General features: G+C 38.9%; 1 protein-coding gene across 4 annotated transcripts; it reads right to left on the bottom strand.

The window, feature by feature from the left end:
• Window positions 1-997: 997 nt before the first annotated feature.
• LOC119494489 (plastin-3-like) lies at window positions 998-19,464 on the bottom strand. 4 transcript variants are annotated; one of them, XM_037780401.1, is made up of 17 exons: window positions 19,321-19,464; window positions 14,785-14,853; window positions 13,596-13,747; window positions 13,125-13,254; window positions 12,482-12,614; window positions 12,190-12,271; window positions 11,103-11,268; window positions 10,778-10,917; window positions 9,698-9,793; window positions 8,449-8,635; window positions 8,265-8,343; window positions 8,058-8,172; window positions 7,074-7,207; window positions 5,053-5,176; window positions 4,773-4,897; window positions 3,386-3,523; window positions 998-3,353 (listed from the first exon to the last, which is right to left on the bottom strand). In XM_037780401.1, exons 2-16 carry the CDS (start codon window positions 14,843-14,845, stop codon window positions 3,391-3,393), a joined length of 1,857 nt encoding a protein of 618 aa, XP_037636329.1. In that variant the 5' UTR covers window positions 14,846-14,853; window positions 19,321-19,464; the 3' UTR covers window positions 998-3,353; window positions 3,386-3,390. The 4 variants fall into 4 exon arrangements, with proteins under 4 accessions (XP_037636329.1, XP_037636330.1, XP_037636328.1 ...); XM_037780402.1 differs by having other exon boundaries at window positions 998-3,347; XM_037780400.1 differs by having other exon boundaries at window positions 998-3,523.

Genomic DNA, 19,464 nt, shown 5'->3' with positions numbered 1-19,464 from the left:
TACATCATCCCTGTTTTCACTTTATGCGCGTACATGAGCAGGTTGCAGTTCTTTTTCCATCATATTATATAGCCTCCAGAATAATATTATTATTTTTTTAAATGTCCGTTGTTCCCCTTTAAGTATGAAGGTGAAATTCAGGATATGGTTAGCCTAGCTTAGCATAGCCTCTGGAAGCAGGGGGTACAGCTAGCTTGACTTTAAACTAGAGTGAAACATTTTGCATGCCAGCAACTCTAAAGCTAGAGTTAGCGACTATCTAGTGAACATAGTGGGGCATTTAGCAGCCAGATATTTCCCTCAATAGTTGATGGAGAGTAAAACCGCTAAAAGGAGAGTGAACATTGATTTTACATTTCAAAAATCTGTTGATTTAGGTTAAAGGAGTCTAATTATAATGGTCCAAAATATATGAGATACTGTGTTCACAGAAGAATATACACAGAATTGCAGTCTTGTAGTGATGAGGATTATTGAAATATTGTAAATGTGGTCTGTTAAAGGAATAGTTCAACATTTTGGGAATCCTGCTTCTTTGGTGTCCTTTCTATAGGGAGATGAGAAGATCAGTGGGGAACACCAGCATTTAAAAAAAAAAATAATATTATTCTGGAGGCTATATGACATGATGGAAAAAATACTGCAACCTGCTCATGTAAGCGCATATTACAAGTGCGCACCCGGAAACCACGAGTTGGCAGCGTCATCACGGTAAACAGTTTTCTATTCTCATTAAAGACAAAATACGTAAATCAAATTATTAATTGGCAAATGTAGATTTGTTTTTTAATTTTTACTTTGAGTTTTTAAATGTATCATTTGAGTGCACATTTAACCAATTTATAGTTTTGTTCTGTTTTTTTTATTTTTCATTAATTCCCAATCCAATTCCAGTCCATTAATTGATTATAATTAAATACTGACAGAATCTTTTAAATGCCCTGGTGGCACACTCCAGCTTCCATATGGGACAGACAAAGAACAAAAACAAACAATATATGGAAAAATGCTTTTATTGAACATTATTGATCTGATTGTACATACTGACTTTGTGGAAGTATTGCTATCATGTAAAGCAATTATTTGGCCCAGAGGGTCAATCCAAAGGGGCCAATAAAGAAACATTTTGGATAAAAGAAAAAAAAACAGAACAATAGTGGAATGTTAACATCAGCAGCAACAAACCTGGATATCCACATAATCAAATGCAGCATTAAGGCAAACAAATATTAATATTTTAGACTAATACAGAATTAGAAATCTGTCTTAGAATGTTTTTTTTTTTACACCTGAAGTCATATTTCAGTCATGGCTGTTTGCAAGCAACCGAACAATCTGAATTCATGACATTGTTTACATGGGTCAAATCCACATGTTCTGTTCCTGTATGAATAATGTGGGAATCATCTCCAGACAGTATTTTGATTATGAAGGGGAACACATACACTGCAGGTATACACCATCTTCTGTTTTATTGAGTTTATATGAAAGCAGTAGCAGCTTTGACATGTTACAATTCAGATGTACACAATTTAGAAAAGAAACTGCTGCATAGACGGAATAAACAAAATAAACTCTGCTTCTATTTTTCTAAAATGGGAGCTGTGACTACTTATATCATTTCAAGGTTTTTAAGGTTGGCTTTTGATTTAGGGGTCTGAAATATTTTCAGGTGCAAATAAATGCCATTATATGGGATTCTTATGCAGTATTCAGGTATTTAATACACCAGATTTTTTTGGTTTCATAATGGACAAATGAATGGATTATAATATTTGATGGGATTTTTAATGGGTTTTCTGCATAAATTAGTTTGGGGTCAATTAATTGATAGATGTATTGATATATTTCATATCAATGGGTTTTTAATGGATTATCTGCAAGTTACCAAAACGCATGAAACCTTCATTGAAAAATTAAGACCTGTGTTGAAATTTAAAATAAGGTAAGGCATTCATGGTATTTGGTCAGTTTGACCAAATAAAAAAAAAGTTCTTAAAATGTCCTTAGCCTCTAGAACCCGTGAGCCCCCAGTACCGGGGGCAACCCGTGACGTAGTTAGAAAACACCTCCATTTCATCATCTATTTATAGAACATATGAATGTTACACCATTTTGAAAACCTGAGGCCTTCAGTTTTCAGAATCCGTAAACCAACTGCATGTTGTCCAAACTATGTCTTATTACGAAGGATTTTAACAATAAAGTTGTACAGAAATGTACTTCGTAAATATAAGAACAAGTTGCGATCAAAAGATCTGTGATCATTTTTTCATAAGGCTACAATGTCATGCGTAGTTTCTCTGGAAACTAGAAATTCCAAGCTTTCCAATGCACTTGAACGCACCTCTACTTGGATCACACACACAGGGAATGGAGCAACCAAACAGTCAAACTTCACATTTTACAGTCAGACTGACATAAATCTTTATTCTTGTCAAAGTATTTCACCAAAGAGGAGAAATACAATCCAGATGATGAAAATCGTATTTTTTTCCTATACTGCATCTCCATTGTAATCTCCATGATGAAATAGTTTAGTTTACTTACAATTTATTCATATTCCTTAGCTTCTTACCTTTCAAAAGAGACCACATATATGCATATAAGCCTTATGGTTGAGGGGCTATTCCTGATTCATTTTGGGTAGTTATTTTAGGCGTTTTTTTCCTGAGGGATAGGGCTAGGGCTCAGGAGGTTAGAGATAATCCACTAAAAATACCTGAATGTGTTCCTCATGAAAGTTACAGATATATTACATCCATCAATCTATCTGATAAAATCCCCTTAAAATCCCATTAAAACTACCTTAATGACATCAGTATTGATGGGTGAGTTAATGGACTTAAACGTTTTACAGTTTCTAGTGTGATGACATGAACTACCTATAGTCTAGCACAGCTTTGGTCATATATAAAAAAGGCCAAAAGTTATTCAGTAAAGAATACCGTATTATGGCTTAAGTACAATAAATGCTCAAACTGTGAATTGGCTGGCACATTGGAAGATACAGCAGAACGCAGTCGGTATATCATGAGGCAGTGGCACATGGGAAACTTGGAGGCAATGCAACAAGATTGAGGTACAGTAATGTCTCATTAGGGATCAAGAAAACAACAAAACCCTGAAATGCTGAGAAAGAACCGGCACCTATCTACCATCTATCATCTCATGGTCATTGTCTCTAAATGGTCCCGATGTATCACAGCCTTCACATTTAAAGAAACAAAACCTTTTATTCATGTATTAGGAGTCTATCCCAGCATGCACTGGGCAGACCCAGAACTTGGCTTATGCAGAATAACTGAAGACAGTCGGTCAGCATGTGTGTGTGTGTGTGTGTGTGTGTGTGTGTGTGTGTGTGTGTGTGTGTGTGTGTGTGTGTCTCCTTTAAGCCTTCTTCATGCCTCTCCCCATCAGGCAGGCGAAGACGGTCATCACCATTTTAGGGTTGAGCTCTACCAGGTCCTCAGCCAGGGCGTAGACTTTCGCCCCAATCTTCCTCGCCATGGAGATGGCATACCTGGTTCAGGAAAGGGTCAACGTATTAGATGTGTATTTTTCAGTTACTTGATTACTAGCGCTGTCAAAGTTAACGTGATAACACAAATTATTTTTAACGCCACTAATTTCTTTAACGCATTAACAAAAATTGAGAATTTCAGGTTTTAGCGGCTCAGTTTTAAAGCTAGAGTGAAGATACTCACACTCACTAGAAAACCTAAGGAATCCATTGATGCCAACCACGTCATACTAAATAACGCTCCAAACTGACGCTAAATTTTGGCGAGGAAAAACTGGCATGGCCATTTTCAAAGGGGTCCCTTGACCTCCGACCTCAAGATATGTGAATGAAAATGGGTTCTATGGGTACCCACGAGTCTCCCCTTTACAGACATGCCCACTTTATGATAATCACATGCAGTTTGGGGCAAGTCATAGTCAAGTCAGCACACTGACACACTGACAGCTGTTGTTGCCTGTTGGGCTGCATTTTACCATGTTATGATTTGAGCATATTGTTTTATGCTAAATGCAGTACCTGTGAGGGTTTCTGGATCAATATCTGTCATTGTTTTGTGTTGTTAATTGATTTCCAATAATAAATATATACATACATTTACATAAAGCAATCCTATTTGCCCACTCCCATGTTGATAAGAGTATTAAATACTTAACAAATCTTCCTTTAAGGTACATTTTGAACGGATAAAAAATTAATTTAATTTGCGAATAACCGCAATTAACTATGGACAATCATGCGATTAATCGCGATTAAATATTTTAATCGATTGACAGCCCTATTAATTATGCATAAAATGCATCTATTTCTGTTTGATGTTTTCTTTTATCATAATTTTTTTTTACCAGCTACAATATGGAGTATTATTTGTGTCAAATCCTGAGTTTGCAATGAGACATTTTGAACACGAAAAAATATTTTTGGCAAGCACATAAATCATATTTTGTGGAGAAATTGTGTCTATTATCCACATACAGGAAGTGAACATTAATAACCTCCATAATAACCAAAATAGTAACTTCTCTAGTTACCGATAATCCTACTGCCGATCGGATTGGAGACAAAACAGTACATATTCAAATTAGTCTTTGAATGATAATTTCTCTACAAATTATAATTCATGTACGTTCAAAACATTTATTTCTGTCCTGTTGCACGCCCAGAATTTAGTCACAAATATAATGCCATGCCAAAACCAGCAACTAGGAATAATAATAACAGAATCAGAGAAAAGCAGGTCGGTGATTACTTGGCATTGTTTAGTTTGTCTTCGTCTGACAGATCTCCTGTCTGGACCAGTTCAAAGTTCACACTCTTTGGCTGAATGGCATCAATCAGGTCCAGAACTGGCATACTGGTAGCGATCGATTTGTCCTGAACAGAGGGATACACACACACATCACATATAACATATATGAACATACAGAATGCAGGCTTTCTCTTACAACAAGGATACCGCCCACAGGCTGGTCGTGTAAAACTATACTATTTAAAACACTAAACCTAAATATAATTGAGGTAAAACTCACCTTAAAGCTTTTGATAGAGGAAGTCTTGCCAGCGTCAGCCAAAGTCTTGTTGACCCACGTAATGATCAACTCATCTCCTGCAGCTTCTCCACTTCCAAGGTCTTCAAGAACATTTAACGTGTACCTGCGTATAGATCATAAGACCACATGTAAGAATATCAACAATTAAATCAAATCATATTCTATGTCCACTGTGGAGCATGGGGTGCAATCAGTGAATTCAATAGTTAGGGAGATTATTTTAAAGGTATGTAAGTTTTTACACGTATAAACGTTTTTTATTGCCAATGTGTGAACGGGTTGTAACCTAACCTAAAAAATGAGACCCTCCGCGACTTCCTGGGTTTCCTCTATCAGCCTGTAGACCGCTTTTAATGTGAAGAACCCAGGCCTGTTTTTCCGGGAGTAATCCAACGGATGTTACGTCATCCACGCTCGCGAGTGCACAACCATAGCTAACGCTCGGTTAGAAATGGAGTCCCCTAACGCCAACAAACGGCCAGCCCCCACTACAACTCAGACTCCAACACGAAACTCCACGGAAGCACAACAAAAACAAAGTTATATCTAGTGAAGCCATCTTGCAAAACAGAAATGTGACCGACGTCGGGGGTCAGTTTCTCTCCTGTTCCTTCCGACCAACATTACTGCCAAGCATGGGAATTATATAGTGATATTGTGGTTTTAGCTGTCAATCATGTTCAGTCTCGTGTGTTGCCTTACTGCACGCGTCTACGTAGTGCGAGGACAAGCACGAGCAACAGGACGCTGACTATCGTTGACTTAACGGCCACAGGTGTCGCTGTTAACAAGCACATTTTGATTCTTACATTGAGCCCCTTTAAGGTACGACATGCTACAATAACTACACTTCACTGTAAAATTGATCACAATACCTTCCTATAAGTACAGTAAATGAATGAAACCATGTGGGTTGACTGGTATCCTCCCAATACTGCAAGTTCATGTTGTCCAAATAAAAGGTGATACTCAATACTACATTTCCCATAAACCCCATTGTTTTCAGGGGTAATTCTTCTTGCGTTGCCTTCCCAGGTGTATTTCTGAGTGTTTTTTCACTTTTCACTCATTCTAATATGTAACATTGACAAAACCTGAGAAACTTAACTGTATACTGAGAGAGCAGCGCCCTCTACCTGCTTTGGGTTATATAGCAATTCAAACATCCAGAGGCTGGAGGCCAATACATGCTGTCTTACTTCTCAGTGGGGTTCATGGTCATTTTCTCACATGTCAGAATTACCACATCATGAGGTTAAGTTTCACTATTAAGGGTAACCTCCATTAACAGATTCTGTATTCACATGTAGAATCTGTAGGCAACGGGACAAGATTTTGGCATCGGAAGCGTTCTGGTTTCCGTTTATAGTCTGAGTAGTAGTGACCAATCCCATTCAAGCAGGCTTTGGTTGAATGCAGGTGAACAGTCTGTGTGTATATAAACATGGACGACGCATCTCCACAGAAGTGAAGCCAAAATATTCCGGATACGGGAGCAGCCATCTTGAGATTTTGACGTCATTTGGAGCCAGAGTGATCAGGCGGTGGAGCCACAGTATCGAGGTCACCCGCCCGAACCAATGGTGAGCCAAGCACGGTCGCATCTCGTCAGTGAGAGAGACTCACAGCTGGCAATCACGATGTCTCACCCCCTTTATAGCATCAAATAACTAATTAAAAACAAACTTATTAGAAAAATTAACACTTGAACATACAGTACATCACTGTGACAAGAACTTCCTATAATGACAGAAACCATCTTTGGGAAAATATGTTTGACGTGTACTTTGTGAAACAATCCGGTCGTACAAGTCGTCTCTCAACTCTAACTCCAGTCTCGTGTTTCAAGTTACTAATCGGACTGTAAACAACGAGCATCGCACGGAAGAGGAAGTCTTGGCCCGGATATCCACTGGCTACACCGGAACCCGAGACATATGGCTTATCCGTCGTCAGACCAATAGCCAATGGGTTCTGAGATTGTATTAAGGGTAAATCACCTCCTCATCAGCTGCCACACCACGGCCAGAGTTAGTGTTGGATTCCCGTCGTAGAGGTCCTGTCCACCAATTCCCACCAGGGAGAAACCAGCTTTCTTCTTACCCAGATCCACGGCATAGTTACAGTTTTCCCTCTGTTGTACACACACACACACACACACACACACAATGTAAGTATATTTTACAGTAAACTCAGTTGTTCCCAATGAGACACAAGGTATGTGTGTCGTTATTCATGTTATCTATACCAGTAGTTCCCAATCTATTTACCTTGAAGCCCCCAGTACTTGTATCTAAGAAAAGCTGAGCCCCCCCCCCCATATTTTCTGACATCATCACCCTAAAATAAATTACAAATTGTTTAACAAAATCCTCAATTTGAGTAAAGTGATTCAGTGTATTAAATTAGTTTGTCTCTTTTTAATGAATCAACTTTTTTTAATGAATATAACTGAAAATGGCCATGCAAGTTTTTCCTCGCCAAAACTGTGCGTAAGTTTGGAGCGTTATTTAACCTCCTTCACGACAAGCTAGTATGACATGGTTGGTACCGATGGATTCCTTCACTCTAGCTTTAAAACTTAGCCTGCTACAACCTCTGAAAAATTGATTGTGTGAATGCGTTAAAGAAATTAGTGGCATTAAAACGGATTTGCGTTAACCCGTTATCGCGTTATCTCGTTAACTTTGACAGCCCTAGTTTAAACACAACGTGGCCTACTAAGTAGCAAAATAATTTTGTAGAAATGATCCAGTAAGTGTGTTAATATGATTTTAGTTATACATGTACAAATCCTGGCGCACCCCCTGTGATCTTTGGGGCACCCGGACCCTAGGTTGGGAACCACTGATCTATACAGAGTAAAAAGATATAGAACTACTGTCTAGTCATGAATATAACTATAGTAAGTATACCTCCTGTGTGATATAGAAACTTCTTTACATACATACTGTAGCAGTTTAGAAAGTAGCATGTGCATGTACCTTTTTTAAATGCCCTGCTCCTCCCTTGTATGGAGGGTAGTTGACTCTGTCCCAGTCCACTGGCACTTTAATCTTTTCATAAAGCTGGAGAATCACCATGGCTGTCTGCAGATCACTGCATTAACACACACACGCATGTATTTAAACAGTGTGGCAATAAACAGTTAACATGACACAGCAAGTCCTTCCAGACAGACGGATACTGACCCGTAGATATGGTGGACATGTGGATTGACTCCGAGAGAGTTCATCCAGTTCCTGAAAGTTCTCTCCTCTCTGGTCTCGCCTTGAGAGGGACAGTAAGAGAGAGGTTAGCCGCACAGACAGGACTACCAGAAGGTCAGCTGCTTCCTCCGTGTATGTGAGAGAAGGATTATTCATCCATGCTTACTCTCCAGGTTCCAGTCTTGGTCCTCTGGTTTGGTGAGAGCCGGGTGTTTGTTGAAGAGCGTGGCTACGAAGGCCATGTTGAGCTTTGCGTTTCCAGACACGACATCAGTGGCGGTCACAAACTGTCTGCAGCCGAGGCGGTCGGCCTGTTTGAGCATATACTCTGCTCTCTTTGTCGGATCCTTCTCCTGGTGACACAACCACACACACACACACAGATACAGATTTACATTTTGTTGGGGGAAACAAGCTCTGTCATGTGTTAGATGCAGAACATCCTTGAAGATATCCCATACACTAAATTACATTCAACTTCTTTATTGTCATATGCACAACAGTTAGAGTGAAGCAGGCGTTGGTAATGAAATTCGTAGTTCTCAGGCTCCCTTCAACAACGCTCATACAGATATGTATAAAAAGAAAATCACATATGTAAAAATGAGAATCTAAGACATAAAATAGTTGTTGCAATCGTCATAAGTGCACCGCAGAGTATTCGATTTGAGACGTCCATTCCCCCTTTTGAAATTCAAGCACTACTCAAGTAAGTACAGAGTGCACACAGCGCACTACATTGAAGTGTACTTGCAGAAGTACTCGGATTGGAACATACAGATAGTCTGAGCTTCACACAAGGATGTTACTGTAATGAAAAGGCTTAATTTCCTCAAAGACAACGATGACGTTTGGCAAGAGAGCCAAGATGATGATTATGACATGTAAAACTATGATGTATAATAATAATAATACGTAGACTTAATAACCTGAAAGATCACATCATATTGTAAAGACAAAACTGTGACACTTTTGTCCATTTTATGAAGAACGCTAGAGGGAGAAAGAGAAGAACCCTGCTCACAAAAAGTACTGACGGAATGATATCGTGATCCTAATATAGTCCTACAGGAAGCAGGAAGCAGGTCAACAGGAAGTCGGCTTCCATTCAGCCTCTGATAGCCAAATGAAAAGCATCAACTGAATTTAGACTGACCGCTGCTCAGTTTCAATGACATACCAATGTGTGTGTGTGTGTATGTGTGTGTTTAAATCTTTGATTCTCAGTGTGGTTTTGTAATGTGTGAATTCTGTCGTAATTAATTACTGCTTTAAGTTGTAATGTCTGACTAAAATAATACTAAATAAATAGAATCTAAAAGGTAAACAACATACATACCGCATTACTCTTTGCTGCCTTATGAAAAATAAAAAAAGGTTGCATACTACATAGAACTATTGCCTTATCAACTTACAAAAGAACCAGACATGTCGATCTCAATCCGTGGAACGTCCTCTTTGGTGCCGTCTGGAGCAATCTGCTCAAGCAGGTGAAAGTACGCCTTGGAGTCCTGCACAGATACAGATAGACACTAAGTTACTCCCAACCACAAATGTCAGTTCTTTTTCTCCTGTGTGTTGATTTCACGAGCATCGTGTTGTGTTTTTTTGTGGGACTCAAACTGTCACATGAATATGTAACTGTACAATATGTAACTTTAGACATATATTAGACATATTGAGTATAAGCAGATGGCAGCTGGCTACCCCAGAATAAATAATTACAGAACAAAGATGTCTGACACTCGTAAGACCCGGAGACTAAGGCCCTGTTCAGACCTGGCATTAACATGTGTCTTGGTTGATCCGATCACAAGTGGACAGCTCTAACCTGTCGGTTCACACCTGAGATTAGAAAGCGTCTCCTCATGCGTCTCCAGTGACCCCTTGTGATCGGATCTCACTTCCACGCTCAATATTGCAAATAAACACGCACATCATTTCCGTTTGCAAAGACCAAATGCGTTGTTGTTTTTAACCAGCGGGAGACAGCAGTAGTAATATCCTACATATTTAAGAATTTGGGTACATTTTATGAACATAAGAATATAAGGTTATTGTCTACTGGCGGTCACCGTGGACCTCCGTGCCACTGCCAACGCCACCTTTGCCAGGCAGGCAGCAGCGGTGCACAGGGCTTCAGAGAGCCGGGGATGAGAGCGGGAATCTGGTCAGAGCACCAGAACAAAAACACAGGCACATCAGCGACAAGCTCTTAAGCTATAGAACTATATATGAAGCTATTTTGTTGAGTTGCCTCTTGATGCAGTGTGTATGTCTATGTCTATGGAGTGAAGCTGTCATGCACTGCTGTTGATAATGTGGGAATAATAATGCATCCTCAATGCATCTTGGTTGCATTCACTCCTGTACCTAGAGCTGTCCACTTGTGATCGGATCACCGAAGACATGTTAATGCCAGGTCTGAACAGGGTCTAAGGTTTCAGTGGTCTACTACAGTAAGAGGTTTAGGCATCACACAGACATTTCCTTACCTTAATATCTCCAGAAAAGTTTGATATGGACATGCCAACTTTCTTTAAATGGAAATTGGCCCAGCGCAGCAGCAGCTCCTCAGGACTGAGTTTCATCAGCTCTTCCAGACTCTCCCCTTCCTCCAGCAGCGCTGCTATGGCTGTACACACAAACACAAGCATTACTCTCATACTTCTTTGTTAGAATTCAAATTTTTTGCTGCATTAATAATCTGTCTTATATTGTCATGTGAAGTCTGTGTGGGTAAGTTACATTTAGTTTTATATCTACAGAAAAGTCTGACTGTGTGTGTGTGTGTGTGTGTGTGTGTGTGTTTGTACATACCTTCATTGCGGCTCAGCTCTATGTCAGCGAACAGTCCTATCTTGATAATCTGCCAGAGGAGTCCAAGCACCAGGTGAGGTTTTCCCTCCTTCAGATCCTGAGCTCCGATGTTGACGACCTGGCAGCCGATGGCTGAGGCGGAATTAAGAGCCAAGTTCAGATTCTCCTGTTAGGGAAAGAATAAAAGTTGGATGATGGAGGCCAAAACAGAGGTCAGATTCATGCAATATAATGTACATATGTATAATCAGTGACGTAGTTTTAGATATGAAGGTGGTATCACCGTCAAATAGAAGCAAACTGTATAAATGGCTTTCATTTTGTGTATCTTTTAAAAACTGTAAATTAAATCCATTTGATATTGTATTCTATGATGTATGCAGTTAAGTTAAATCACACTAAACATACAACTGATTAACTAATTAACCCTAGTGCCTCACTAGGGATATTTTTGGCCATTTAATTATTAATTTTCCAATCATTCTGTCTGTGTTAATGCATATGGCATACATTTCAGCAAGGTTGTGAGTTTTTATTTTTTTATTTTGGAAGTTCAATCTCAGCTCCTATAATAAGCCTGTAATAAACTGTGTAGCCAAAATACAGACACTCAGACCCTTAAGGACAAAAATGTCACCAATGAAACCCATTAAAACCATCGGCATACAATCATACATTCTATTATATCAGGCTTTCGGTCTAGAGCCCTGGCTTCAACATTGTGCTTTTCACTATTTTCTACCAGATTGAGCCATTTTCTTATGTTTGCCCTATGGGGCATTGCTGCTGTATTATGTGTATTATATGTTATATGTATTATGTGTTAACATAATGAATGCTATTGCTAATCATTGACATATCTCAAACTGTGAAAAAAATCCCTCTAGCATTTACTATATATAGATTTTTTTTATTTTATTTTTTTTTTCATAAAAAACAACAGTGGCATTATATAAACAAACTAGCATTCAAAGGGTTAAAACTCTGAAAATAAAGGAATATTTAATATTTTCTTTGTTTTTTGTCGTGGATATTTCCGTCCTCTACTTTTTTAAAGTGAGGCACAAGGATTAAGCAGCTAACTGACCTGCGTGGTGAAAGCTGTGAGTTTCTTTTTATTGATGGTTCTCTCATCGATGGTGTCAGCAACAGACAGGTTGATGAGTTTACTGCAAAAACACACAAAAAATATTAGCAAACGTAATACATGGCCTTAAAAACAGACTGGTTAATGTTAACAGATAAGGACCAGTGGAGTTGAAGGTCAAATTAAGGAAAAATTAAAGTTATGGATGGATAAGTACAGATAATTACAAAGTGAGAGATCACTATGTTTCAATGTTATTTATAGGATTTTTGTCAGATCTGTTAATGTTTACCAAAGTATGATGCCGTCTGCCACGGCTTTAAACAGAGCCTCTGTCTCGGGGTTGATGGGCAGGACGTGTTTACAGTCTGGATCCTTCTCCAGAGCAGAGTTGATGTAGTTGGCAAAGGCGTAGCGCTCCTGCTCTGAAATACAGGTGAGTCAGGTGTCAGGTCCTGTCCTGGCTTGATGACATTGATGGACAGTGGACCCTTACATATCATTCTATAGGTCAGTGGTTCCCAACCTGTTTTCCTTGAAGCCCCCCCCACCCCAATTTGTATCAAAGAAAAGCTGAGAGCAAATAGGTTTTTGACCGCAGTTAAAATGTCGTTTTTGAAAGGCTAAATGCCAACAAATATGAATTGAAGCAGAATACCTTGTTAGATAAAAACAGGTTGTGAATAGATTTTTTTCAATAAATGTTGACTTTTGGACTTTATAACACTTTGAAGTTATTAGAAATGTTTGGATCACACAAATCGGAAACAATCGCATCCACCACTGGAATCTAATTCTACAAATAGTATAATACTAATAATACTAGTGGAGCCTGATCTTCACCAAATCACAAATCGTGGCGCACCCTCTGATCTTTGTAGTCCGGACACCAGGTTGGGAACCACTGTTATAGGTATTAGTGTTACTTTACTAACCAGAGATTGAATGCTGAGTTCCTTCACTGGAGATCTCGCTGGTGCCCCCGATGGCTAAGATGCCTTCTTTCTTGTTCAGAGCTTTCCTGAAGCCCTGGGCCAAGCGGTCATCCTTCATATCCTGGAAAATCTGAAAAATGCACGACGACGCTTAGAGTCAATCAAACTGTGGCTTTATTTATTAAGATACTGATTAATATAGTTAGTCAGTTACTCGCCTCTTGAGTTAGTTTCAAAATCAACAAGTATCACAGACAGTACATTCATTTTAATCAATTGTAATCAATTTTAATATAATCTAGTCAGTCAACCAGTCAGCCTTCAAGTTAGGACTTTATTTAGTCAACATTTAGTTGATAAACTGTTGGTAAAGTTGTGAATCAGTTTATTTATTTAGTTAGTTAGTTAGTTAGTTAGTTAGTTAGTTAGTTAGTTAGTTAGTTAGTTAGTTAGTTAGTTAGTGTTACCTACAGCCGTGAACTCTTCAAGGTTGATACGGCTGTCGTTGTCTCTGTCCAGCTTCTGAAGGAGTTCTCTGATCTGGTATCCGGGCAAAGGACAGCCCACCTCGCGGAAGAGATCACCAAGTTCGGAGGCACAGATGTAGCCATTACCATCCACATCTGGAGAAGTGAGGTGGAGGCAACAGGGGCGGGGTCGGAAGGAGGGAAAACAGCAAGCAATATTTTAGTTGGAGCCCAACACGCTGCTCTTCTCTATTATCGATTGATACGACACTATCAGGATTCAGTCAGTTCCTTCATGACAAGAATTACATTTACTACTCTAAAGAAGGGGTGATCCTAGGATCAGACCTTTAGGGGGGCTCAGCCTCTAATGAGAATGTGACACATTTACAGTCAAGGATGCAGGTTTCGTTTCAACATTGGAGGGGACACATATGAGGTGGCGGTCTGGGGGTCTTCCCCCAGAAAGATTTGACACATTGACACATTTCTACTGCATGCAAACAACTACATGATGTTGCCCCAAACTTCATGTGATTATCATAAAGTGGGCATGTCTGTAAAGGGGAGACTCGTGGGTGCCCATAGAACCCATTTACATTCACATATCTGGAGGTCAGAGGTCAAGAGACCCCTTTGAAAATCACCATGCCAGTTTGCCTTTGCCAAAATTTTGCCTAACTTTGGAGAGTACCTTTAAGATTGAACCCACTACAGCCTCTTAAAGGCAGTAATGTCTGCCGGGATCACCAGCAATCCTGCGGGTCTCAGAGGGTTTTATAATTATTTTTTAGGGTGCTGAGATAAAATGTAGGTATGCTTGAGCACCCGAAAGAGAGTCTAAAATCACCACTGTTCTAAACACCAAGAGTCTGGTAGGACTAGATTCAACGTTTGCCTCTCTGCTTGTCAAAAAGAATTTCAATTTTCTTTTACCTTTGGACAGAGCCAAGCTAGCTGTTTATGCTAAGTTAAGTTTACAATAAGTGTATTTTCCAAAATGTCAAACTATCCATTTAAGCCATAAATTAAATGTGAGTGTATCAAAGGTTTAATTTCTTTCAATGAACCCCGAGATAAACATCTGTCTGTCAGATGGAGCACACACAATGTATAAGGACATGTGTTTGTCAGCTGCTTTATCCCACTTCAAACATGAATGACAATATCCGCACACACACATTCTTACTCACCCACTTTCTGGAAGCCCTCCCTGATCTCCTCCACCTCCTCAGCGCTGACACTAGTCGACATGCTGACACCTATAAGATAATACAGCAGCTGCATTTAGGTACTGATATACAATCTGAACCTTTACACATCATACACATCATGTCTCTTCAGCTGTGTAGGTTCATGTCAGTCATCAGGATCAAATGGTGTGATGTTATGAGCACATGTGTATTATAAAATCATTTCATCCTATTGTCCTAGTGATGGTTTCTTGGGTATCTGTTTTTTGAAGATTCAGCACGCAGCTCAACATAGTGAAGCTCAGCATCTTTGAGTACAACAGACACAGATCTGTTCAATGAGATGGCTTGAGGCTCTTTTATCTAGGTCTATGAGATACGACAGCAAGGCGTGTTGGTTATTCCTCTGTTTACTGTTGGATGCTTGAGTCAGCCTGGAGCCATACTCTCTAACAGCACAGCTCTGTTAACTCAGTCAGTAGCTTCATCTACTATACAAAGAGCCATTTAGCATTACAGTTACATCAGCCTAGAGACCTTTAACATCTAATAGATGTATGTAGATTGCCTTTGGAGTAATATGATTCTGTAATGGAGGGTGTAGAAGGTTTGCATTATAGCTTATGTAGCTATTGATATTACAGCTACTGTATATAAATACCAGTCGCTCTCTCTAGAACAAAAATAGATATGATATGAACCACATAAGCTTGTGGTATATAATCATAGACCTATTATCATCTACTATGGCTGAAAAGTCAAATGAGTTGTTCAGCCAAATTACAAAAAAAGAACACTTTTCCACTTGCAAATGTCAATCACAATGATTTGATCCGTTTGGTTTACGCTTTGAGACCTCTGCCGTTGCCGTGTCCCTTCCACCTAAATACAATGGAGGCAAATGACATTTGGCAAAGTATCCGAAAACATCAAAAGCAATATGTCTTTCCAGCAACAACATCCTGGGTACTCCACAGTAATCCACAGACCGCACTGTGAACAGTTTCTGCCGAAGTATAAACACCAAGCATCTATCTCTGTCCATACTCAGGTTCACCTCATTTGTAGTCGGGTACAAACTTCCCCAAATCAAACCAAAGGTGGTATCAATCAGAGGTGGGACCAAGTCATTGTTTTACAAGTCACAAGTAGGCTAAGTCTCAAATCTTTGCACTCAAGTCCTGAGTCAAGTGTCAAGTCCCAGTTCAAGTCCCAAGCAATACTTACAAGTTCCAAGAAAAGTTCCTAGTCTTTAACTTTGAGTTTCGAGTCCTAATCCAGTCATAATGTGCTCTTCACCAAATGTAATGCCATTTGCATCTCCGTCTATTTTTCGACCTGCACATTTTGCATACTGCAATTAGTTTTTTGTTGACTACTGCATTGTCTTTGTACGCAAATGAAATTATCTTTGGTATCATCTTTTCCAACTGGCACTCAGTATCGTTACGTTAGTTCTTCATGGTTTTCTCCTGCAACTTGACCGGATGCTGTCGGATTGGTTCAAACAAAGTGGATCTGGGGAATTAAGTGTCTACTTGCTGGGAATGAATAGCGTTAACGTTAGTTGATTCGAGGAAATGAAGGGGAATGAAGTGATTCTTGGCACACTTTTTAAATAACCTACTTTTTAATTTTTTGTGCTGGGGAGGGGGGGGGAGGTATCAGTTATTTTCAAGTCAATAGGCTCAAGTCAAGTCCAAGTCAAGTTTCGAGTCATTGGTGTTAAAGTCCAAGTCAAGTCTTTTTTGATTTTGTCGAGTTGAGTCTAAATTCATCAAATTTGTGCCTCAAGACACATGACTTAGTCTCAAATCCACACCTTCGCTATCTACTAAAGGTTATTGGTTATGCTGTATGAAAAAAATATTTTTGTAATTTGGGAGAGCTGACTGTTTAATACCACCACATAGGTTAATGAATATATATATACATATATATATATCTGTTTTAGCATGCAGATCCTTTCAGTAACAGATAAATCCTAAAGCTAGGATGACGCTTTCTGTAGCAAAAAGCAGAGCTCTGTAGTATCATGGCTGCTTAATGTATCACATATCACATCAGATAATGTTATAGTAAATATTGTTCTAGATATACAGTCCTAGTAATAATAGATAATGAGATTACCCTGCCCTGTACCATACATGATTTAATCTGAGAGAGAGCTTTCTGCTGCAGAGAGCAGAGCCCTGCTAGCAGAGACTAGAAGATATTGCAACTTGATGTATTACATCCTCAGACATCAATACCAGCCTGGGAAGCCAACGCCGTCCAGACGAATCCGGCATTTTTACCCTGAGATATCAATGGCATCTAACTCCAAACATCGTATAGAAAAAGAGACCTGATCCTCTCATTTAAATACAATTTTCCGTATTTAAACGTCGATTAAAAGATTTGATTTGATGAGAGATCCAACTTAAAGAGGTGAATGATGTGTTTCCTCCAATTTTTCAGTCTTTCACCTGTGACTTTAAAGAGACATTAGCTAGACATTGGCTAGAAAATCATCTGAAATTGTTGCTTTTGCCTGCTTGTTTTATCCCAAATCACCTTTCCATGTCAAAATTTCACTCAAGAACAGTCAAGATTCCTCTCTGAGTGTCTTGAAAATGTCATATGTGCCATGCTCGCGTTACATCAGCATTGGCAAATAAACAAATAGGCATGCAAACATAGTGGTTGCATAGTCACGCAGACTCAAACGGATATAGGCAGGCAAATTACAGGGGCACTAATGTCTACAAAAATACTCTCCTAGGAAAACAATATCATATAATAGTGGTCAGATTGCACATTGCTTCATGTCAGTTATCTATTGACAAAGTTATTTGAATAATGGATGGAGATGCATTCTCCTAAATGCAAAACAGACCTGTATACACAATACAGACAGTATCCTCCTCACGACAATAAGACCCTAAAACAATAGTTACTGATTTACTAAACTGGAGACAACAGCATGGAGGCATTTTATCTGCATTTTGAGTGTATTAACAGATCATAGAAAATGCAATAAACTCAAGATATGTTTGTAATTTAAAGACATGATTGTTTGGTGTTTTGCAAATATTATAATTATAACTTTTTCAGTGTGAAATAACTGCTCAAGCAGAATTGTTGGATTACAGAAAAAAATATTTTACTGCCACAAGATGTCACTGCTTCAGGAAGAACAGCTTTTAAGGTTTGTCCTTGCTGTTCTCTGGGAAAGTTTCCTTAAATAGAAGGAGATTAGAGGACTGTTTGTGCCAATATTTATCAGAAAATCATTTTATGAAATTAAAAGTCATGATCACACACAGCATGTTTCGGAAATAGGCTATTGATCAGATATCTGTGTCTACGAGGTGGACAAATGCCAGCTAATAAAGTTAACAAAGTAAATCTTCTCTGTCCTTAATCAAACATATTTACAGCACCAAACTGTTCTGATGAAAAACATAAATCAGTTATTCCTGGTGGATCTAACATTGACTCAATGGCACTTCAGATCCTGAGAATTCATTCATTCATTCATCCAGTCACACCATATGATGTACATGATGACTAAAGCAGAACATACAGGAATCCTGATGGATCATCACACACACACAAACACGCACACACACACACACACACACACACACACTTAGAATGACGATGCAGTCCATGACACCATTCATCATCCAGACACATGGCTGCTGCTGCTGTCTGCCAGTCACACACTACACTATTATAATTATGAATATTCATTAAGAAAAAAGCAACCTTCAGCTATATGTATTTAGAAACAACTATAAAACGTGTTATTAAGTGACCATGTAGTATTTTATACTACACAGTGATAGTAATAACTACAGGGAAAGCCTATTGTCTTGACATATACTGTACAAAATAAATCACATGTTTAGAAACTCAATTTGCCAGCTACATGTGCTTCTCCATTAATAAATCAGCTAGCATATAGGCTGGTACATTTGTTAAATGTTAAACAGTATTCATAAAATATTCATAAATATTCATAAAATGGTAATAACAAATAAATAAAACATACACTAATGCATTTGTGCACGTGCCTAACATTAAATCCAAGCCCTTTATTGTCATTGTGTAGTACAACGAAATTAGATTGTGACAATCCCATAGGTGCTAAAAAAGGTAATACAATCAAAAAGAGATGCAATATAGATATAAATATATATATATAAAATGTAATACAACATAAAATATAAAAATACAATATGTATATTGATGAGATGACGGTTTTGCCAGATAAATAAATAAATAACATTCACTGGACATTTTGTGAGGAGAGAAAATTGTATTTCAAGGCTCTAAACTATCTTCGATCATCTGCTACATAACTCACAAATTACTGCATATTTTGAGCTGCTGTCAGTTTATTAGTTCACATATCCTGAGCTAACGTTGAAATGTATTATCTGCTGAATGGAAGAACAGCAGCTGTGCCGCAGTGAGTAATAAATCCTCTACACAACACTTCCCCTCCTCAGTCACGAGAAAACGCCCTAAAACGCTCCGTCCTCTTACCTGAAGTCCGCTGGTGTGATTCAGTACAACAGTCACCTCCCTGTGTCTCCCTGTGTCTCCCTGTGTGTCGGCCTCTCTCTGCTGCTGTGTCTCCGTTTTCTTCAGCTGACACCGCCCGGTGAGGAGAACCGCTCCGCCCCTCCG

Source organism: Sebastes umbrosus, chromosome 9, assembly GCF_015220745.1.
Source record: "Sebastes umbrosus isolate fSebUmb1 chromosome 9, fSebUmb1.pri, whole genome shotgun sequence".
Classification (NCBI taxonomy): Eukaryota; Metazoa; Chordata; class Actinopteri; order Perciformes; family Sebastidae; genus Sebastes; species Sebastes umbrosus.
This window is presented reverse-complemented; position numbering and strand designations above follow the sequence as displayed.